This window comes from Sparus aurata, chromosome 2 (assembly GCF_900880675.1).
Source record: "Sparus aurata chromosome 2, fSpaAur1.1, whole genome shotgun sequence".
Classification (NCBI taxonomy): Eukaryota; Metazoa; Chordata; class Actinopteri; order Spariformes; family Sparidae; genus Sparus; species Sparus aurata.
Window position 1 is genome coordinate 28,085,811 of NC_044188.1, and position 24,078 is coordinate 28,109,888.

A 24,078-nucleotide genomic window follows, 5' to 3' on the forward strand; every position below is an offset into this window, starting at 1 on the left:
GAGTTGTAAGGGTGAGAGCGAAATCTTAACACAAGCCATTAGCCACAACAGATTGGCCAGATTGCCTTTTCAAAGCGCTGAGCTTTAAGTGTTCAGCACATTGATTGCAAACCTGTTGCAAAGATGAGCTTATTTATTGTCTGGGCGCTGCAGCTCAGAGCAGAACAGTGGTGGAAAAGAAAATCAACATTTGTAGAACAGCGGCGGTGCGTTTATTTCCGCGCCGCTGTGCGGCCTCACCGAGAAAACTGTCAGACGAGGACCAGAGAGTTCAGACAGGACAGCATGGCAATGTGCAAACGGATGGCGGAGTAAATAAAAAGATTTGTTGGCTCAAAACAGTATGGCTCCAGGCGGCAGTGATTTTTTTTTTTTGTTGCAATATTTAATTAAATTTCATGATATAATTTCACGGTTCATAACATTTAACTGGTCAGTTAGCGTCTAAATAAATTACGTCCCGGGCACAGCAAATGAACGTGATTTAGAATGATCTCATATCAGATATTTATCCAAAGAAGCCATTCTAGCGGCCTGTATAATCTGTAATGAAACCTGCCTCCAAATTCCATTAGGAGCCGCTAATGAACACACATGAATCACTTTTTATTGGGAGGTAAGTTTTAGTGTCTTAAGATGATGTAGAATAAAATACTTCGTCACGAGCTATTAAACTCTGATATGAATAGTTTTCTAACCTTTTGGTCAATGCTACTGAATTTTAAAGATACTGAATATCTGTGAAAAATGTGGACTCTTGAGCGTGTGGGTCCAAAGTGATCAGTATAGTCTGACTGTAACACACTCAGGCTGTTGGTCTGTGTGATGGTGTGTACTGTAAAGCTCATATTATACTGCCCACCTCGAGGGGAAGTTTCAGTATCTGCCCATGTCAGTGAGGAATCTTTCACATCTAGCGTTTTTAGTTCGGTTAGGCCTAACTCTGGTACGAGATGAGTGCAGATAATAGATAAATCAGACGGTAAAAAGGAGCTAACACAGAGGTGTGGATGGTCTACTCCAACTACATTTATTGAAGCAGTGCCCCAGAAAGACTGATAGAAACACAGTGACTATAGTTTAATAATATTATAGCACAAAAAGCCTAATTTACCATTTACTCGTGCCATGAAACAGCAGGCCGATGGTCAGCCATCGAGCTCTTGGGGAGCACCTGTGGCCTCAGTTGGCAGATTTCCAGCTGAAAGAGCACACTGAATCGGAGAGAGAAATCACAGTGATTGGCTGGTCAGCTAAGCAAAACAGAAAAAGAGGGGGAAAGCCTCTTGAGCCTGTTGCTGTAGTAACCATGAGTTCACCTCTTTAGTGAAGGTTCTTCTTGTTGATCGCTTGCGCCCGTTCGCCAGTGCCAAGTTGTCATTTGCAACTTCTTATGGGACATATTCTTAATAAGAGGTAGCTATACTGATGACAGTGATGTCACAACATTGGTCTGTATATCCACAGTCCAGAGTCTTCCGGCTTCCCTTTCTGCCACCTCATGGTGTGGAGACTCATTTCCTCTCACACAGATTGACTCGGCTGTAGTCTTTGCGGTGTGTTCAAGCGCAGCTTTTTGGCCGAAGCAGATGATGTGCGGCAACGCAACAGTCGAGCTTTGTCACCACTAACTGTCTGATGTCAGTCTGGTGTGTTTTGGCTTTTGGGGTCCATTTTATTGGTTTGATGTTACATTTTACACTTTAATTTCACATGTGTGTTATTCTCAAATAGTCTTACCATAAACACTTGTACAGTCCTATCACAAGTTTGTTAGTCATCTTTAAAGCGCTATGAATTTCACAAATTCGGCGCCGGTTAGCCTACTTGGTATGATCGGGCGTCCCATGTAAAGAGTCCCTGTCCTTGCTGCAGTGGCCTAGGGTACATGTCGACCCTCAGTGGAAATGGTCGTATGATGCCTACTACTATTCAGATACCCAGAACTACTCAAACTACTATAAAGGACGTGTTAGTACAGTAGTACAGACACACAGTCCTTCAAAAATGGACCTGCAGATACCAGCTTGTGGACCAAACACGCCGTTAACACCACGGGTCAACTACTAGATCGCGTCCCTCATCAGAATACGTGAGATGCACTTCTAACTGTGACTCCCTGCGACAGGAAAGCAGTGAATTATCCAGCTGTGAAAAATGCATTTGTACACTTTGATTCTCTCCTATTTTCTCATAGAAGGGTCGCCCCCACCCATCCCTCTCTCTTCACCTCTGAGAGTAAGTGCTAGCTGTGCAGTTTTCACAGCGCAGTCAACCTATATTTACCCTCTGACCTGGCAGAGTGTGAAACAGTCAGGACGCTCGGCTCGGCTCGCCCCGGTCCCCTCTTTCCTCAGCTGTGTAATTAGACACTGCTGCTCTGCCTCCATGACTTCCTCCATCAGTGCAGACGCGCGCAGGAAGAAGTACGGATAATGATTACACACACCCACAAATCGGAACATAAATAGCTGCGTATATACAGTTAAAAGAATAAATACAGGCGCACAGGCGCTGATGCAGGTACATGTGCAATAAATCACACAGCAAGTGAGAGACTCACACTTACACTTAAGTAATGATCCTATTTCCAGCTCACCCGTGCCCCTCAAGTCTCATCTGTTGCTCTTGTGGAAATGACACAAGTAAATCTGAGTAGAAAGAGGACAGTGAAGATCTATAGAGCAGGGAGGGCTGCACAGAGCGGGCGAAGAGAGCTGACACCACGTAAAAACCAGCCTCTGTAAAGTGGAATGATCAGCGAGTTTATCACCCATATCATTCCCGCTCTGCAGCGTCTCGGTAATCCCCTCTCCTCTGCGCCTCTTTTTTACCCTCTGTCTGGGACCCTTAATGGTTTCTCTGGCCACGGCCTAAATTGATAACATCTGTCAAGTCGGGACAGAGTGGACAGGTGGACATCTAGAGAGGGGGCAGGAAAAAGAGGGAAGAAAATGGTGACTGAGTGAGAGAGGGAGCGAAAAAGGAGGAAAGAGCGTGTTTGGCAGAGTTAGGTGTACGTGATTTCAAATGCGATCCCGTGCTTTTATTGGAGAGACTCTGCTCCGCAGGTACCTGGCAGGGGATCAGCACGCACTTAAGGAGGAAATGGCTTTAAATGTGCAAACCAGCTGTGGTTATTGTACTGAACTTAAACGAGAGTTAGATTACCATCATTCCAGTGAAGGGAAGATTGCTGAGAAGAAAGATCAATACGGGGCTTTCACACCACACAGAGAAGCGTGAATACACATCTTTATTACTTTAAGCTAAGGAATAACCAACATAAACTATAATCATGAGATGAATGTTGATCGGGTGCCTGATTTTTACAGTTTACCAATCGGAATTTGTATCACCGTTTCAAACAACGGGTCCCTAAAGGAGTCTAAAAGGGACAGTTAGCCCCAAAATCAAAATGTTTTTTCTTCCGTCAGAGAGGCTTGCTGACATCATCACTCAGTCAGAGGAGGAAGAGGAGGAGTCCCTGAATAGAGTACCACAAACGCCATCTAGTCCCTTTATTTTCAAGAGACGGCAGACATCCTTACAGCCAATATCTCCCAGTGTTTCACTTTGGGGTGAACTGTCCATTTGGATATAGAGGTGATGGCTTGAAGGTTTAAGCTGTATTTCCCAGGCCCATAATCAGCACCCTTTATTAACCATCAGAAGATACAGACGTTAACAAACAGATTTGTTCTTTGCCTGGTAGAGGTAGTTAGTCAGAGTGAGTGCCCTCATCAGGAAAAGAGCCTGCGAGCCCACAACCCCGCCACTGCAGTCAGTAAGCTAGTGATCCTATCAAAGGTTTAAAAGGTTTTACTGAACAGTCAACTGTCAAGAAAACTAAATGGGGAAAAAGTCAAAAAGTCTGCTCCCTCTCCAACGTCTTGCTTCTCCAAAACCATCACAGAAATTTGGGAGCGGGGAGCCTGAGGGCAAACAGTTCAGTTCGGCACAAGCATGAGCGAGCAACAAAGAGAAAGGGATGATAGACAGGTGGAGGTAAGGGGGGAGAGTTTGAGCGTAAGAATTTCTACAGCTGCCCCCATATTTCTATCTGGCCAGTCAAGAAATAGGCTTCATTATTCTCGTGTCTGGTGAAGCAGGGAGGCAGATGACAAGCCGGTGGGCTGATGTGGTCCTGTGAGCAGATCCAATAGATCACACAGCCAGTAGGACTCTGTTGTCTGCTCCAGGGGCAAAAAGGGAGCTCCCTCCGACTGGCCAGAGTGCACAATGCAGCTGTTGTTAGCAATCATAGGCGTGATTCTAAGAGGTCGGGCATTAGAAAGTGTTTCCTGTAGTGGTCAGCCGTGTCTCCACATGCAATAACTGAGCTTTTCAGATGCAGTATGCATTACTGAGGGCAGCGATACATGCGCCTGCACCATCAGCAGGGAATTAGGGGTAACTGGGTCAAGCTTGGCAAAGTCTGATAAAAATGTAGACGACTCCCCCAAACTCCAGCTACTGCAGAATATCATCAAGTAATTCTACAGTCACAAACTGGATTACCTGGTTCAAAGACTACATTTTTCTGTTCCAGTACCAGCCACACTGGGCGGCACTGGGTGGATTGAAAATGAACCAGATTTGCAAGGCTTGCCAAGCGGCAAATCCAGTTGGGCATACGGCATTTAAAGTGGCCCTCAGCTCATATCCCCCTCCTTAGATATCAGCGCCTCGGTTGGCATAATCTTCAAAGTTAAAGCTCGAAGATTTTTCCATCATAAAGGTGTAAGGGTTCTGCGAGGAAAGACACTGTGATCAAAGTTGCAAGAGGTGGTATAGTGCATACACAAATTAATTCAAGCTTTTGATCTCCAACCTGTCTTTTTGTCCTCTCAGACTGATGGCGAGCATCCGATCACTAAACATAATATTGGGAAAAACAGTGGCTGGTATCGACAAAGCACGCAAAACAAGGACCACTACCTTGTAAAATGTGCCAAGGTTAGCTACCTGTACAGTTTCACAGTATAGTTCATCATCTCGTGGAACTTACCTAAAGTAGATTTCATTGGATGGTTTGGATTGGATGTCTTGAGAAGGCAGGGGGATGATCTGGTGTTGGTGTCTGGTCTGGAGTGCTGCTGCTTTCACTTCCATGCTGGCGATTGCTGAATGGGAAAAAAACAACCTATTCTGCTGAATAATGTTACAACTTTATATTTCTTCTCATTTTTCAATTGTATCATGTGACAATGCTGTGCAATATGCTCTGACTAGGTTTAGGCACAAAAACACTTGGTTGGGGTTAGGAAAAAAAAAAAATGTTTCCGCTTAATTTGGTTGTTCGTGCATTGTATTAAATTGCTCCAAGGTCTGATTAAAAAATAACCTGTGTTCTCACATCATCCAAGTCGCCAGGATACATGTTAGCATTTCGAGTCAGACCGTTGGACATCTCCGCCCATTTTCCAGCCATTTTGTAGTATTTTTTTATTTTTGTTATTTTTTTATTTTCATGGCAAGTCCAACTATCTCCATCAACAGTGAAAAGGAAAGTGTGAAACGAATACAGAAAAGCCACTGATTGCTACCTCGATGTGAAGGGTATGGATCCAGGAGGACGTGCAGCAAATGATCTTGGAACCACAGCATCTCTCCCACAGAGAGAAGACAGGCTTTACAGAGGCAGCACAGTATTCAAACAGATAGTGGGATGAACAAACACACAGAGAAAGAGAGAGCGAGAGAGAGAGAAAGAGAGAGAGAGACGGCACAGTATGCAAAGTAGGGAGAGAAGAGGAGAGGCTGAATCTCCTGGGGTTAGGATGATCCAGATCCAGACTTCAGGGGTGAAGCACAGACAGCAGGGATGGGCGATAGTCCAGCACGAAAAGATCTGTGCGAAAGAGACTTGACGTCACAGAAGTGTGTTGAAAGGGTAAACAGACCCACTGACAAAGAAAGACAGAACGGGAGTTTCTTGCAGTCTATTTTAACCACGTCTTAACCCATCAGGGGTAGCGTCCTCCAAATGTTCGTGACGTGTGAACGGTTTTGAATGTCTTGATAGCTGTATTACCCTCAGGATCAGAGAAAGGCAAAGAGGAGGGAAGAGGAAGTGAAGAAATAAATGAAAGGAAGGAAAGGATTGCAAAGGTGAATCTCTGATACCCAGAGCCGGTAACCTTTCAGATAATGAGTGGTTCGGAGACTCCTCTTGCTGGCACTGGCCTTTGCAGAGTTCAGAGGACATACTTTAAAATGTGTTGACTTTCTTCCTTACCTTTATTTAGCCTTGGACGGGCCGACTGAGTAACGCTTGCTCTTTAACGGCAGCACCCAGTCGCTTAGTCACAGAACAGAGACACAAAACATGCATCTTATGGCCAATTATAGCCATAATGCGGTCATTAAGACTCATAATTAAAGAGCGAGCGAGGTCACTGTTAGTTTAATGGTCTTGTTTGTGTCAGGGACTAACATTTGCTACGTACCACTAGAGACAGCATGACACCATAGTGATTACTGTACAACAGATTAATCCTAACTCACAAATTAAAACATCTACTAGTCCTTTGAGTTTCTCTGACCCGCTGCAACAATTTTATAGATTATGTGGACCTCTTCTGATAGATTCTGTTCTTGTGCACTTTGCATTGGTGATATTGGGTGCAAAAACAACAAAGCAACAAGTGCCACCACAAATCTCTCACAATCTTGCGCTCCTAATTCCGGCGGAGACATTTTACAAACTGCTTTGACTGTAGGTGTGTGTGTGTACGGTTGTGTGTGTGTGTTTGTAGGTGGGGAGGTGACCAAGCCGCGGTTCACTCAGTACTTCAGAGGAAGCCTGTCCGGACTGACCATCCGACCAGGGAAGATCGAGAGTCAGAAAGTCATCAGCTGTCTGCAAGCCTGCAAGGAGGGGCTGGACATCAACTCCCTGGAGAGTCTGGATAAGAACATAAAGGTATTCATACACACAAACACACACAGTGGCGCAGGATTACCGACCTAAACTGTGGATTCAGGTTTAAGCCACCGGATGAATCCAGCGTTCGAGGAACAACTGGGAAGACTCACAAAGCGACAGACCCCCAGGAATTCTGCCAGTGTTTAAGTTTCATTCCTTCTCCTTGTTTTTTTAGCATTCATTTATCACATTCTACCAGAAATATACTTTATATGTACATTTCCAAATAACAAAATGAATTTGAAGAAACAGTTTTTGAGGAAAAAGACTCCCGCAGGCTGTTCACTGTTGCTAGAGTGAGCGAGTGGCAGAAAAGAGACAGTAAATGTGAGCGGAGCAGTGGAAATGAAGGTTATCATTTTGTTGAAGTTGTCCATCTAGCAGATGTGTAGGGTGCACATCACAGCGTGTCAGATAACACACGCAGCAGCTTTTTTATAACTGCTGGGAAAGTGAAAAGGGGGGCTTACACCGGAGCCGGCCGGCACTACATTTAAGAGTAGCGTCTGCGGTGGAAACGCAAAACAGATCTCGCGTTACAGTGCAGAACACAGGTTACGCAGGGATCAAAGGGTTCCATACAGAAAGTACTTCAGTGGAAACTTATGTTAGGACGGTAACTTTTTTATATCGACAACTTTAGTCTCTTTCAAACTCATTGGCGCTCACCTGCTGCTCGTACAATGTTCGAATTAACAAGCTAGCGTCCTTAACCCTGGCGCATGCCATAGCATCGCACCGAAAGAGGGTCAAAAAATGAGCTTGTCCACTCGGGCATTGGGATTTTCATCACTGCTGATCCAGGCCTGCGACTACTGCAGGGGCATTTGACAAAGAATGACTGCCGATTGAACCTTTCCCATTCCATTCAGAAGGCCAGGTGTTAATGGGTGCTAACAGATCTTCTGTCCAGTGTTAAAGGTGTAGCTTTAGTTGTGTTGGTGGCCATATTATGTTACCTTCAGACAGAGCCAGACTCAGGGGCGGTTCTGGGTGGGGGCCAACAGGGGCCAGTGCCCCCGTAACTCTGAGTCCGGACCCCCGGACCCCCCAACAGGGAGTCTGCATCAATAATACAATGACAGATTTCTTGAAATGATTTTTGATTTTGAAGGGAAAGGCAGAAACAAAGTGTCTCAGCAGTTAACTACCCAAATCAAAAATGTTGAAATTGTAAACACTGTTTGAAGTCCCATTTATCTGGTGTCTGAATGAGGGATTTGTCTTTTTTTCCTGGGTTGTATGTGCCCCCCTAACAAAAAAGCTGGTCCCAACCTGGCCCCCTATTAAAATTGGTCTAGAACCACCACTGGCCAGACTAGCTGTTTCCTTCTTTCCGTTCTTTACGCAAACCTAACCTAACCTTACAGTTCGCCTCAGCTTCATATTTACTGTCCAAGAGAGTGACGTCAATCTCAAATAATCCTCAGCAAGAAAAGCAAATAAGTGAATCTCCCCAAATCTTCATCTGTTCCCCTAATTACAACTCCTGGTAGCAGTAAAAGTTGGTTTTCAAACAACCTCCCTGAGTATAAATTCAACATACATCCTCATCTGGTGTGGGCACATTCGCCAAAAATAAGACACAGTTTGAACCCAGCCGACACAAAAAGACCACAGGAATCCCCACAGCTAAATAATGAGTCGGCTTCCTTGGAACCTCCTCAAACATCCTCCCCACCCCCCCTTCCACCATCGCCGCTAATTCATCTCTCTGCATCTTGGAAGACGGCGGACAGACAAGATGGATATGGGTTTGTGCAGACTCCAAGTCACCCACCTGCCCACCAAACCTACCCCACTGTCCCTTAGCTCCCTCAGCTCTTTTCCCTTTCTGTCTCTCTCCAGTCTTCTTTTCTCTCCCTCGCTCCAGCTGGTCTTTCCACGGAGCTCCTTGTGCTGTGGTGCAGCAAAGAGGCCCTCGCCAGCCTTTTGAGAAGAAGCTGGGGAGAGGAGAGGAGAGGAGAGGAGAGGAGAGGAGAGGAGGACTACCTCTTGAGGGCCAGCGCAGTTTATCTTTTGAGAGCTATTTCATTTTCTTCTTAGCCACACACTCGTCTGGCTCACATAAGTCAGCGGGAGGCTTAAGGACAGCATTTAGCAGAGCAGGTGGAGGGCTGGCACAGCACAATCAGAGGAGAATAACAGGGAGCGGGGAGGAGAGGCGGAGGGAGGTAGAGGAGGACGTGGCAATAGAGAACAGAACATAAGAGAAAAGACAGCAACGGAGAGGGGAAGGTGTGAGGAGAAATATGACGGAGGGGGAGTGAGTGTATGGGGAGCCCCCGTGGAGAGCTGTAGTGCTGTCACCCTGCTGCTAACAGCCAGTTTTGGGAAATGGGAGATACTCAGCGCAGCTCTAGCAGGAGACCACTAAACCCTCTTTAAAGGGAGAAGGAGCCGCAAATCCCCACTATGAAACCCTGCAGGAGAAGACACACCTCTGTCAAACGGAACTCATGAGGGGAGTCCGCAGACACGGTCCACACACTTAAAGGGGCCCAACCACTTTTTCCTCCATGTTTAGGCTGCCTGCTACGAAGCCCATACATATTCATATTATTGTAACACTTCTACATTTTATCCCTCCCGTCTTATGAGCAGCCGCTGGTTTCCATTTGATTCCTGAACAGTTCGATAATCCATCCACGCAGACCTGAGACCTTAAATCAGGGGAATTGCTCTTGCAGGGCATCGACGTACAAAAACGATGTTCACTCTGACGGATCACCCGATTAAAGCAAGTGTCGAGCCTCTGCAAGCTGATGTTCATACTCTCTGCGGTCAAATGAAACCGATGGCTGTGCCCACCGTGTGATTTCAGGTTGTACGCACTCTATGCCCGCAATTACACAACCGGAGTAAACGAGACCTTGTGTCTTTACCTCTCACGAATCCAGAAATGTAGGTGTGTTTGTGACAGATGTGTGACACATTAAAGCTGCATCAGTCGTTGGCTGCCACCTCAAGATAACAGATGGTGGTGGTTGAAAGATTAAAGATCCTACCGCTCCTTGAAGTGGATAAAAAAAACATGTGCTGGTGCCAGAGGTGGGACAGAGTCATTGTTCTGCAAGTCACATTAAGCCTCAAGTCTTTGCTCTCGAGTTCCATAGGTCCAAAGTCTTAAACTTTGAATTTCAAACTTGAATTGAATTTTTATTGCCCGGTTTTGGGATTAGCTTGTCACTTTTGGTATGCACAGATGGTGTCCGCACCCACCTGCAGACAAACCTGCAGCACCTCACTTGGAGCTGATCGGGTGCAGCTATGACTGTAAACGTTTGACCTCTGTTTTCTCCGCCCACAGTTCCACTTCAACCCAGCCCAGTCCATCTTGGTGATGGAGGGAGAGGACCTGGAGAACATGAACGCCGCCGTGAGGAAAGTTTCCTACATAAACTCTCGCCAGTTCCCCACGCCGGGCATCCGACGCCTGCACATCTCCACGGTCGTCCAGTGCGTACAGTTCTTTTATTCTTCCTTCCCCGCCTGTCTGTTCTCTGCTCTGTATTTTTAAACACTCTGTCTCCGTTCCTACATTTGTTTCCCTCTGCCTCCTCCTGTTGTATCTTTTTTCTCTGCGCCACCTCTGTCAGATATGAGCAGCGTCAAACCCACCTCGACACTTCTGTTAAGTGTTAAGACAACACAGCAGATATCACAGCCTGACTGATACATTATTCCCTTCGAAAACATTGATCTCAACCCCTCCTCCTCTCTCTCTCTCTCTCTCTCTCTCTCTCTCTCTCTCTCTCTCTCTCTCTCTCTCTCTCTCGGCTTCCCCTTTTCTTCTGCTGTCACCTTCCTTTTCCTTTTAATACACCATTTTTCTGTTTCGCTGTCGCCACCGGGGGCCAGTTTTTACATTTTCATGTCATGTATTAATAATTCTGCCTGGGTTTTGCCAGAGGAAAGAGAAAGAGAGATATAAAATAAGAGGGAGAGAGAAATTGAGAGAGAGAGACAGACTTGGCTGGTAAAACAGCCTCCCTTGGCGGGATACCATTAAAATTCATGATTGTTTTAAATATATGTAGACCCCCGCAGCACAGCCCTGGGGGTTCGCTCTCCGCCCTCCTGTTGGGTTCGATGCACGGCCGCGGGCACGAGAACTTCAACCTACGGCGCAGTGGTGTGTGGGTGCGTGCGTGCCGGCGTGCGCGCTCCTCGGGCTGCCGGTGATGAAGCGGAGTCGTCGTAGCTAGAGGCGCGCCGATTATCAAGGAATACATTATGCTAACGACGGCTGAGCTTGCGTCACCGCTAAATGTTGTTTAAATTAAGTTTTTGTCCCAGACTGCCGGCTTGTCTGCTGGCCGTCACAGCCCTGTGTTTAAGGGTGTGTGTGTGTGTGTGTGTGTATGGGGGCATCCATTCAGAAACACGTGTAGAGACTTGTTGATAAGGTGTATTTCAGCTTCCAGTTTATTTTATTTTTTTTACACCCACATCCTGAGCAGAAAGCAGTGGAATAAAAAATTCTCCTCAACTAAGTTAGTCACCCCGAGAGCCTGAAACATGGCCCCCTGCCTCAACACATCAGCAAACCCCCCCGCCACCCCTCCTCGCCACAGACAGTCCTCCTCACAAACAAACAGAGATGTAAATGCTTCCTGGCGACGCAATTAAGCTCACTTCTTGCTGACGCCTAGTAAGTGCAATTACTGCAGGCATCGAGAACATAATTAAGCAAACAGCGCTAATCTTAACAACAAGCCTTGTGGGCCACCCTGTCCTATGTCTTCTCTGGAACAAACTCTTTGCATTTTTCATACGGAGACTGGTGAGGGAGTAAATATAAACAAGCAAACAAATAAGTGTGCCACGTATCGGCTAAGGGAGGAAACGCGACAATGTGTCTATACCGCAGACAGTGTGGTTTTATCTTTTTGTAAGCTGACAACATAAATACGTGGCTGGACGATTCCAATGAAAGAAACAAAAAAAGGCGACACTACTTTTTGCCGATGATTTCACAGTGCAATGCATTCCATTTAACAAATGTGACAATTGCAGTCATGTGTCACTGAACCTGAAGGTGATGAAGCCATTAAACATTTCAGGGCAGCCAAAGTTGGCTCACTACAATGTCGGACTTGGCCTGCCGGGAGCTTCTGGCAAAAACAAATATTTTAAAAATATTTTAATCTAAATTGCTGTATTATTTTTTTCTGAGGTTAAAATGCTCATTAGATATGAAGCCAAATGTGTATAGTTGTTCATTATTTTTCATAATCTGAGCACGGCAGAGTGACACTTTAAGGAGGAAGCCATTCAATCACAGGGGCATTATGGGTCTTAACAAAACACGTTTTTCTAAGTGCTGTATCGTTGCACTTGTTTCAGCCGCCTGTGATACAACACTTAGAATTATCATGACCTGGATGACTGAGAACCTTCATCAACAACCAAACAAGTGTTTGCTTTTAGACACTGGCCAAGGTTAAGTTTCAGTTTTGGCTCAAACCTTTTCTGTCGCTCAGTGTTTTTTTTTCTTTTTTCCTTCCTACTGCTTATGAACCTTACCATTAAATACACACTGATTCATGCTCTTTGTTGAAATCCTCAGTCCAATAGCCAACCACAGCATTTGTGTAGAAATCTAGCTCAGGTTGCGCAGCAGGCATCACTCAGAGGCTGGGTTGCTAAAGTCTGACAGCCGCAACAACAAATGGATTTCTTTCTTTTAGATGTTTTGACAATCACAGCAGGAAAAGCAGTTGTGATTAACACCGTTTCCTACAGCTAGGGCCAGGGCTTTGATATTTTCCATACAGGCTAATAGTTTGTAAGGACATTTAATGGGGCTGAGCTGTCATAGAGCCAAATAACCTGTTTTTCCTACTGATTTATTCAGGTGTCTGCCACGGAGGCCTGCTCTGACACATATCCACTGTACATATATAGACAGGAACCATTCAGATGCAAGTTAGCTGCTACTGAAATGTCAATGTCATGATTGCATATTAGCACAGGTGACAGTAAATCTGCCTGTTTTATTGCTTAGTGAATTATTAGATTTTCAGTTTGTTTAGATTATATTTTTGTCTCTTCTCCAGCAATGCTGTCACGTAGAATAGCATACCCTTTAAGGGTACTGATTTCATCCAGTATGTCCAATATCAGGTGCACATTTCTTTAAGAAGAGGTGTAGGAACATTTTTAGTTCCTGGTGTCCGACCTCGCATTACAGCAGCAAATGCGAGTGCAGCCTCCTGCTGATAACACAGGTGATTTAACTTCCAGGATGTCGGTTTAGTGCCTTATCCAGAACACACATCAGCAGGAAAGATTCTCTTCAACTAAGTTTGTTACACTGAGAGCCTGAAACATGGCCTCCCGCCATAACGCGTCAGCAAGTGCAGAAAGAAAAACTCCCCTGACTGCCGCGGACGGTATCACTCCTCACAAATAAACAGCGATGTTAAGTAATTACTCCAAATGCAATTTCTATTTGTGACAACTAATAACTGCAATTACTGCGGGCATCGGGAAAATAAAAGTAACCAGCGCTAATCTTTGCTAACAGCCTTTTTAGGCCCCCTTGTCATATTTCTTTATAATTAAGTTGGACTGGCTCCAGGTTTTTTTTTTTGGTTTTTGTTTTTTCTTCTTTTTTCAGCTCATCGAGCCCACGCAGCAGCCGTCTCCCTGCATCACTGGGTTTGTATCTCCCCCTGCTCACAACAATGGCTTAGTGCCTGGACAGCCAACAGACACACACCACCAGCTGTGGCCACAGGAAAGAAAAGGAAAGATTACACGATGCCCCCCCCAATCCTGTTTTTGTCACAAACTGTGGCCTCAGACAACTGACTGAGGAGGATTACAGACCATAATTTAGCTTCCTTTCCGACTGTCAGGCCAAGTTTGAGGGATTTCTTGTTTAATTTTTCACAAAACTGGAGGTAAATTTGATATTTCTTTTTTTGGTTACAGCCAGTAAGTAAGTTTACTTCCTGTAGGTGGAACGAAACATCAGGTATTTACAGAGCTCACCGCTCAAGGTTTGTGCCTACAGAAAGAAAATGTAAAGGAACATACTCAGCAGTTTTGTTATACATTTGCAAAAATGTTACCAGGGTCTCTTCTGAGGGAACTGATTTGATTTTGATTTTGCTCTCTTATTTTAATATTTAAAACAAATACAATATTTGAATTTTAGGAAAATTGTATGTATTCAGAAAAGGACTTCTGCAACATTGTGATGTCACAACTACACAGCCGTGGTTGCAAAAACACCGGCAGAGCTCAGGCCTGTGAGAGCTAGCCAATCAGAGCAGACTCTGGCTTTTAAGGAGGGCAGACTTAAAGAGACAGGCACTAAAATTGAGGGTTCAGGCAGAGGGTGAATAGGGGCGCTGTAGCAGTGGACAGTATGAGAAAAATAATATGTAGAATAACCTATTCTAGTAAAGCCCCTAAGTAAAATAATTTGACGTTTAGCAGCAGCATACAACCCCATTGGTAATTGTGTACATGGATGAGACGGAGTGTATGGTAAATCACACTACGCAAATATTTTACAATTGACCGCAATATCCAAAGCCACTATTTAAATGTCCTGCTTTGACGTTCAGCTGAGCCTACTCCTCTTTACTGCCATTTCTTTCTACTTCCCTTTTCAGTTTTTTCAAAATTCGGACGTAACCGTACCCAGCTAGACGGACAACATGGGAATTCATCATTATGGATTTATGCACTGCAGTATAGTTTACATCAGAATGTAGATGAGGAAAAAGAGGACGCATAAATCTTGTGGACCAGGTTTCCGCTGCAGAGAATAAGCTTGTTATGATTTCCTCCTGTAGCTGGTCACAGAGCCACAGTAGTGAGAGGAAGCATTGATGTCCCTCCCACTGACAGATGTTTGTGCGTTTGAAAGGCCTTCGGTGGAATGTAAAAACAAAAATCCGGGTTGTTTGTTCGGCTTTCGCGACTTACAACGCCACCACCTCCTCCCCCATCGCCGCCCCTCCTTCCTTCTCCCCTCCTACTACCCTTTTCTCATGTTAATGTCTCTAGTTTTCCATCCGATTGATGTGTAATCTGCTGTCTTTAAGCTGTGTGTATGTGCGTGTCAGCCAGTGCGTCGGAATGGTTGTGGGTCTGCACTCATTAGTGTGAACGTGGCCGATCTACGTGTCCGCTCTCCCCGGTCTGCAAGGTAGCAGGCCGAAAATCCGAGAGAGCCGATGTGTGTCCGTCCATTAACGGCTGCCAGTGGATGCTGTGCATTTAAAGCGCACGCTGTCACACGCTGACAGGCAGGCGAGGAAGGCAAACATATGAAAACACTTGTATGAAAACACAGCAGGCACTCTGCTGCAGGTCTGTGACTGCTGACGGAGCTTTTTACCCCCTGAATACCTGCATGCACTGTGGTCCTGGCGTGGATTTAACTGCCTTCGGTGCAGCTAAGAGGTCCCTGTTAGTGCTGATAAGCTTTACTAGCAGCTGTAACGCTGCGCCGTTTTTACATTCTGATGTTAAATAGGTGCACAGCAGGTTCTGTTGGGGAAACTGCTATTTTACGAAACGCCTCTCCGGTCTGAGCTGGATGGCCCTCGTATTTGACCTTCTCCTCTGTGAATAGGGTTCAGTCATGGTGAGTGAAATTAGTCTGAGGCTGGAAATAAAGAAATGTGCTCGGCATACACTCACCAAGGCCGAGTTATGCTGGGGATTAGGCGCGTAGGACATTTGCGGAAGATCACGGTCAATGTCATTGTATTATGACAGATTCCAGTCGCAGTAGGAACTATTATGAATGTGAAGCTTATCAAAGCTACAATGAGGCTAAATTGTTGACATCTCTGTAACATGTTTTAACAATATTTCAGTGACTATATTTCAATGTGAAGCAAGTCCCGACTACACTTTGCTGTGGTTGTAACCTAGGCATTTGAAAACCTCGTACTTTTACAACTGGAGTCCATTTTTTTGGCCTGTAAATCATGAACTTCAATACCATTACACTGCATATCGGGAATGTTACGCAACCTTCGGCTTGACTCTGTCTACAACTCCAGCTTGAACAGTCCCAGACCGCTCGAGTGGTGTCCGCTTGCTTTTTTCGCTCTCACTCTCACTCTCACTCTGTCATTCTTCTCTCACTCTCCTGCCTCTCTGTCTTCTCCAGGTGCTTTGGTGAAGACACCTGTATCACCATCCCGGACATCGACGCGGTGGTGATGGTGCTGCAGCCCAGTGAGCCCAGGATAACCATCACCGGAGTGGAGCGACTGAATCTGCCGGCCTCGGACCTCAGAGCGCCGGAGGGTGTAGCTCTGTTCCAGGACCTCCACATCGTCAGCACGGTCACCCGGGCAGACGCCACCACGCACCATACAGGTATCAGGCTATAGTACACGTCAGCAACATCTGTACTACCCAAGGCATTCAATTTAAGATAACGGCTCCATCATGCTTATAGCAAGCGAGAGCCTGCATCAGCTTAATCAAGTCAAAGATTTTGTGAGAACAATAATACGTTTGCAACCCTTCGAAATCCGAAAGACAGTATGTGGGAGCCCGGTGTGGGATCAGCGCCTTATTGCATCATCAGTCAACGGTTCTGCTTGTTGTGTATTCATAATCTCTTTCCAACTACCTCATGCCCAGGCAGAATGCAGCAGCCAGCTTCAGCATGGACTGCAGTGCAGGGGGGATATACAGCATCAATTCAAACTGGAGAAAAAACACAAAAGAATAAGAAACCTGAAACCTGCATACTGGATTCCTCAGTACTGTCCGATGTGCTTTGTGCTTGTTTTGTTGAAAAGTACATTTTGGTAACTTGCGCGCCTTTTGAAGGCTCAACGGATCCTATTTAAGTTGCAGGAAGTGGCTAACTTAACCTACCTTCGCGGTTTACTTTCCCAGTCAAGAAGCTCGAACTCCAAAGGTACGAGTCAGAGTGTGAGACACACACCTCCCCGCAGGTAGGAATCTGTCTTGACTAAATATTTCAGCGGTTCCTCATATTGATAGCGTGCTCACTCATTCATGAAGTCCCATAGCCTATGCAGTGCCACCTGTCTCGCTATCAAAACAAACCTTCAGAGAAAGCGGAACATTTCATAACGCCTCATGAGACTGCAAATCAGCAGCAGCGAGCGTTCCTTTCATCTGGTACGCCTGCGCACACCGGGAACTCGACAAAACAAAAGTTGCGCTTTTGTTTTCACGCCGCCAAGTTCTCTTGCTCGCAGGGAGTAAAGGTTATCAAAACTCCGGTAAAGTCGCGAGCTTGTGTGACTCATACAGTAAGATACGACTACTCGGTCGCCCGCTGTGGGTTTGCAGCAGATGTGGAAGTAGTATCCTTCACCTGAGTCACAGTAAGACTGTTTAAGTTAAGAGTCTGCTTCTTATATAATGTGGCACACAGTATTTTAGAGTGAAACAGGATATGTAGGATGGGGCAAGCTGTGTTGAAATCGAGTCCTGTATGCAGTGTTTCCAGTACACTGCCGGCCTGGCTCGACTCGGTTTGCCCCGGTGCGGCCCTGGGATTTTGCATTTCCACCAAAACCTGTCAAACTGCTTGGAGCTGTGTCTTAAATCAATGACGCACCTGTCCCAACCCACACAGTGCTATCGAAGAACTACTGCTAACAACGTGGCTCCAGCACACATCTCATTTCCTATAACTTCTTCACCCCCAGGAAAACGTTGTGTTTTCACCAGCAGTGACTGAACAGATGGAAGTGAGCACAATGAAACAGAAAAACCCATCCGATGTTTGAAAGTACAAACGGGACGAGATGAACTAAAAACATTCAGTTAGAGGCTACAGAAGTCCTGAGAGCTTTTTAAAAAAAAACCTCTTTCTCTCAAGATTTCTGTACAGACATGGGCTGAGTATAGATTTGAGGGGGAGACGGGTGCGCGGCACGGGGTGTCTGCAGGTGCGAGACATCCCACTTGGAGGCAGGGCGGGCCCGGCTTAGCCTTTCTTTCGGAGCAGGTCCATCACCGATGTGGCTCAGCTCAACTCGGCACAGTAAAACTGGTGATGGAAAAGCAAATCGCTGCGGCACGGGTTGACTCGGCGCAGCCAACAGTGCTGGTGGAAAACCAGCATAGGCACTTAAACTACATAGTTAGGTTTAGGGAAACATGGCGGTTTGCGTTTAGATCACTGCATTACTTCCATAACTACCATCAGAAACATACCTACATTATCTTGCGTTATGTGCGTGATGTGCTTCTGGTCTCACACACAGCAGACTCCTGGATTAAAGTCATTCCATCCCTGACCTCCTCCCTATATTAACTTTTCACATTTAATACTATTTCTGCTCACGTCCTCCTTTGCAGCGGTAATAACAACAACAGCTGATAGAGCTCGCCGCCCAACAAAAACAACAACTGTAAATATGGGTCGTAATAACCTGCTTTGATTGTTGAACTATATGTTTGTTTTTCTGATGACGACAGGCTCTTCATACATGCCCATTGTCTTATGAACCTAAGACTATGAAGGCATGACGGCCTAGAGGCCTACAGAAATCAACTTTGTGTGTGTGATGTCATCCCAACGTAAAGTCTACGTGTTGAGTGGAAAACACTAATGAGTATGTGCAGTGGGCAGCAAAACAAAGACGCAAACAAACATGGGAGCTGGAAAACTTTTTTGGCTTTAGCGCTTGGCAAGCAACAGGCGCCATATTGGAATGAAATATAAAGAATTTTTTTTTTTTCAATTTTGGCATATATGAGGAAATAAATAAACAGCTGTCATGAGGACAGTGGATTAATAGTTAGAGAATTAATATTATCCCACTGTGTCTTTGAAAGTAAAATGATTTCTTATGCAACAGAGTGGTGGCTCATCTACGTTGCACTGTTCCCAATTGAGTATATGTCAAAAATGATTAGCAAAACTTTTCAAGTAAGTCAGTAAAGTAACAACCTACTTACTATAGCTTTCCTAAAACTGAAGTATAAAGTGGTAACCTCTCAAATGCATGTGGAGTAGTGAAGAGAAGCATCAAATGAGAGCATCCATGGGCCTGAAAATGGAGTTAATGTACCTCTGGTTAGCACATACAGCTATACTGGAACCCCTCCTGACGCAGCTGAGAACAAGTTTCCTTCCTCAGCAGCGGTAATCTACAGCGCAAGCCAGAGCCATTTGTTCCATGCAGCTCTGCTAGCCTTGTCAATTTCCCCCTGCAGAGTCAATTCCGCTCCATACAGGTCTGTTACCCACTCCCCTATCTGTCCTTGTGTGACTGCAGACCCCCTCCTGCTGAGTGAGGCCCGCACCCACCACTGGACTGATTCTAAGGGTCGCGCCGCCTTGACCGGCAGCAAATGAGTGTGACATTTAAATCCCGGCGGCTCGAGCCTCGTCCAGCGATCTGACCACTGTGGCGGGAACGGCCCGACTCGGCCCCCGGGCCCCGCCGCTCGCAGCCAATTAGGAGCAGATAAGCGGAGCGAGAGGGAGGTTTTAGCCCTCCATTGTGTGTAATGCGGCGAAGGAAAGAAGAGCAGAGAGTGGCATTGCTTTCAGGAGCCGGTGGAGCTCTTACTGCTGGTGAAATTGAGACTGCAGCTGGGGGAAAGAGATTAGCTGGAAGCCAGCGAAAGACACAGAAATGGAAAGAAAGCGAGAAGAGACACGAGGAGAAAGAGTGTGTATGGGAGAGGGAGGCACGATGAAGTTCCATAATGAGCAGATTTGGTGTCCTCTCGAGGCTTAGAGGATCCGAGATAAATCGCAAATTTCGTTTGCATGGCATGCAGTAAGATTCTTTTGGTCCCTGGTAATCAGCCCCTTACCCTTTTGTCTCTCTCTGTCATTCATTTGTCTTTGTATTAAGCCCGCCTCAGTCTTCTCGCCATCTCATGCCACGCTATATTTTTCGAGGTATTATTCTGATGCATTGACTCAAAGCCAATGTCATCAATTCTCTCTTTTACTCAGCTTCCTTAAATTCTTGACCGCTTTGCTTTCGTGGTCATCTTCTGTTCTCTCTGCCCTCTTTCTTGCTTTGCTTCAGGGTTGTTTTATATTGCTTCCGTTTCTCTACTCCCACCCATCCAGCGCTCAGTGGTTCTCCCAGTCTCTCTTCATCTTCTTTTCTTTTCTTTGTAATTCTTTCGAGGATTTTTATTTATTTTTTATTTTTTGCCATCCCACCCACACTGTAGATCGTTTTTTTTTTGCCTCGCGTTCACACAGACTGTTCCTGGGACATTCCTTCACTCGGGCGGTGCTTTTTGTGTGTACTAGCTCGTGCCAGCTGGTGCACTTTTTTTTTTTAGTTCTTAATTTATGTCAAAGCAGCGTTTAACACCAAGCAAGGCAATTCACATGCCAGATTTAGCGAGTGACTGTGCCAAGCCACAAATGCAACCACAAATAGTTTGCAAACAATAGAACAAGTCCACCGATGGCTCTAATACTAATAAATAAATCTCTGAATTCTTCAGAAAGCTGTTTTATTTCTTTAGTAGCTCCGGAGGTAGAGCGGGTCGTCTAGTAATCGGAAGGTCGCTGGTTCGAATCCCAGTTCCCCCTAGCTGTATGTCAAAGTGTCCTTGAGCAAGATATATAGGACTGAGTGTGAGCGAAATGGAACTGAATACAGGAAACAACCACAGTGTCACCATAAAATTGCTTCCTTCTCATTGTTTTAATTGCCGGTATTTCAGTGGTTTTACTGTGATGACCACTGAAATGTTTATCTATGATGTGCTAAAATGTAGAGAATGTAGAGAAGGGTAATATAGTCAACCACCTGACTCAGTAAAGCCAGCTACACAGAAATGTCCGTCCAAAGCTCGCTAATATCAGCCACCACACGCTAAAGCCAAAGTTGTGGGTGCCGAATCGAGCAACACTGTTTTATTCTCGACAAATTCAACTTGAGATTTTTAAGCTACGTAGACTCCCTGAGAATGTGCAGTAACAGCAGAGAGCTAGCTTCAGGGATCCATGGCACTCTTCAGCCATGCTACATGACAACAGTTGAATTTTTACTATTCTGTTCTTTTATTATAGATATTCTTGGCCACTAGGGGGCAGACAAATTCGACAACAAGCAGAAAATAAGTGTTTTTGTGAGCAAACATCAGCTTACCTACACATCCATCAACTGGCAACGATAGCATTCGTTTGAAAGTTGTGTGTACGACTACCAGACACATTTACATTTTGCGAGGATCTTTTCACTCTGTTTTTGTCTTTCCGTCAACTCCCCCGTCAAACTCCGGTCTCGTTAGCGGCTAATGCTTCACTCTGTTCACCAGCTAGGCTAGTCGCTAACTCTGTCTGGTGCTGGTAGCTCACAGTTTATTAACTGATGATAACAGCTGCATGCTGTCGAGTAGAACTTGCCAGCTAACACGTCCTCATACCTGAACAACAGAATAGGTTGACTGTCACTGACTACCATGATGGCATACACCACGTTCCCAAAACAGGTGTACCAGATCGTTGTATGGTCACAGTTTGGTTAGGTTTAGGAAAACAAAATGGTTTAGGTTAAAATAATGATGTTACTTAAAAAAAACGTGATGTGCTTAAAAAAATGAACATTAAGTACATAAGTTACGTAATGGTATTTCATATGACAATCGCAAGGCTATGCTAGCTGCTCACCCTCAACAATAAGATAACAGTGGCTCAAGTGCAAGTGAAGTGTTCCCTGCAAGCCACTTTTCACTGAAGGAACAACTTCAAAATAAAGCGCACCAAAGCCTTCAATCACAAAAACAATAGCAAAGCATATCTAATCTTCTGAAAGACAACTTTCCTCCTACTTGTTTCGCTCGCTCTCTCCCCCTTTTCTCCACCTCATCGCTGCCGTTCCTCCAGAGAACCCCCTCCAGACACACATGCCACATATCTATCTCTCTCCATTGGGAAGCTGTTAAATGGGCATAGCCGGTTTCCTTCCCCGGGGAGCGTACAGTGAGGGAGAGGGCTGGGTAGCAGGGAGAGGTGGAGGCTGGTGCTTAGCAGACTGTCGGAGAGCCCCGGCAGCCGCCCGGCGTTACTGTGATGGGAGCTGTCTGAGGGGACTTGTTACCACGGCAGCTCATGGCGCTGCCTGTGTTGAGAGCGCCGAGGAATAATTGGAGTTGGGGAGAGGGAGCAGGTGTGTTGTGTCCTGTACTCTTTGAATTATGGCTCCTCAAAGTGTTCAGGGTTATTTTCCACAAATGCTTTGGCAACAGCAGCTGGGCATATGAACAGCGTATGTGCTTTAATATATGAGAATAAAGGTACCCGAACTTACAAGGTTAGTTCCGATTTTTTTAAGTGAGGTTGTATGAAGGCTTTATCCGTAGTCAGAGTATCACTTTACAATAAATGGCGGTCAGCTCACCCCTAGTTTGGAGAAGCAGCAGGAGAATAGGTGTGGGAAGCTAAGCAATGTACTGCGGTGGACGTGGGCAGAAGCAAAACACATTTTAGCCACCTTAAAAAGCCCATCTAAGAAAATCTGTGTGTTTATTCTATATTTAGAACATTTTTCGCCTCTTTTTTTGCCTTCACACAGCCCTTTCTGACAGGGAACTGAAGCCATTATGTCCATACCAACAAGCTCGCTCCAAAGCCACCAGACTCCTTTGACAAAACAAAAATGTACGTTGCAAAGAACACAGGAGCTGATGGTAACAGTTAGTTACCCTTAATGTGTGACTTTAAATACCAGAAGACACACAATAACGCAAACTAACTGCAGAACATTAACCGTTTCTCCAGCCCGGGGGGGCGTGTCGACCTCCATCTACTGTAGGTAGTACATCGACTGTGGATAAGAGCCTCATACAACCCTACTTCAAAAACTCTTAACTAACTCTTTAAGTAACCCCCTGAGGTGCCTGAAGATGTGTTTCCAAGAGAGCTGCAGCAGAGCTCATTAGGAGTGAGAACACATTTTAAACCGAATATAGAAAATGACCCGAAATACAAGTTTCATTGCCAACAGCCTTGAATAACAAAATGAGGTGAGGGCAAACTGATTCTGATATTCTCTGGTGTGAGCATCAAAGCAGGCAAATTACAGCAATGTGTGTGTGTGTGTGTGTGTGTGCGTGTGCGTGTGTGTGTGTCTCGGTGTAGCACATCGACCCGGGGTGCTGGAGGAGATTATTCATAACTTGGACTACTGTGATGTCCTGGTGCTGGGTGAGGAGCTGAGGCCGGAGCAAGAGTCCCTCCAACTGCAGCGCAGCACTCTGCTCGGAAAACACCTCGACGCCACCAACTCCACCTCTGGCATGTCCATTTATGGTAGGTTTCTATGGTACCCGAGCCAAAGCTGCATGCAGAGTGTTCTCAGCCAGTTGAAAAGCACAGCCTAGTCCACTGCCGCTCTGTTTGAGACGGCCAGAGATCTAGCTCAGCCTTCTACGTGTCAGCCTCTGTGGTTTCTGTCGTCTAGTTTTTCACCTTATCGCTTGTCTTCATGTAACGACCCTACCGACCCTCTGCTTCTCTCCTCAGGCGTGGACTCAATGTCCAACTATGAGCAGGTGATCCGACAGGTGCGTTACTATAACTGGCGGCCCGAACAACTGGCAGAGAGAAGGTTTCGCCTCACCTGCTCGGAGCTCAATGGACGATACACCAGTAACGAGTTCAACCTGGAGGTCAGTGTGACCTACAGCCTGCACAGTGACACAGATGTATCGCTTCATGACTAACATGGTACAGGCATGAAATTAACGGGCAACAATTTTGACTGTCCAACCTTATCCAAGCCAGAACACCAACACCGAATTTGCTGTTATTATCATATAGTCAACTGAGAATATTTGAGGCTGTTTGTTGAAAAGCAGAGCAGTTTAAAGATTGACTGTATCACCTCAGCTTCAGGAAAATGATGCAATTAATTTCTGACACTCTATAGATGGAACATCTAACTAATTCATCGAGAAAAAAAGCCTACGAATTTATCGCTGATGAAAATAAAAGTTAAATGCAGTTCTGCCGACAGCGAGATGATAAAATTGATATTTTAAGACCATATGAGCGTGACATTCGGTTATCCTTGTGTTTTGATTTTTTTTTCTAATTTTAGTCATGGTGGTAGTTATGGTGGCCGATCCAACCCACCCACCAGATACATGCTCCAGGCACTCCTGAAAGGAACCTGTGGTGTAAGACCCTCAGG

General features: G+C 45.5%; 1 protein-coding gene across 1 annotated transcript in view; it reads left to right on the top strand.

The window, feature by feature from the left end:
- The window catches only part of LOC115567333 (calsyntenin-2), a 267,669-nt gene that overhangs the window by 231,057 nt on the left and 12,534 nt on the right, over positions 1-24,078 (top strand). Inside the window, exons 10-14 of the mRNA XM_030393798.1 lie at positions 6,762-6,928; positions 10,242-10,390; positions 16,077-16,288; positions 23,025-23,195; positions 23,409-23,554. Of these exons, the coding sequence (XP_030249658.1) occupies positions 6,762-6,928; positions 10,242-10,390; positions 16,077-16,288; positions 23,025-23,195; positions 23,409-23,554 (845 nt within the window). The remainder of the gene's footprint in view (positions 1-6,761; positions 6,929-10,241; positions 10,391-16,076; positions 16,289-23,024; positions 23,196-23,408; positions 23,555-24,078) is intronic.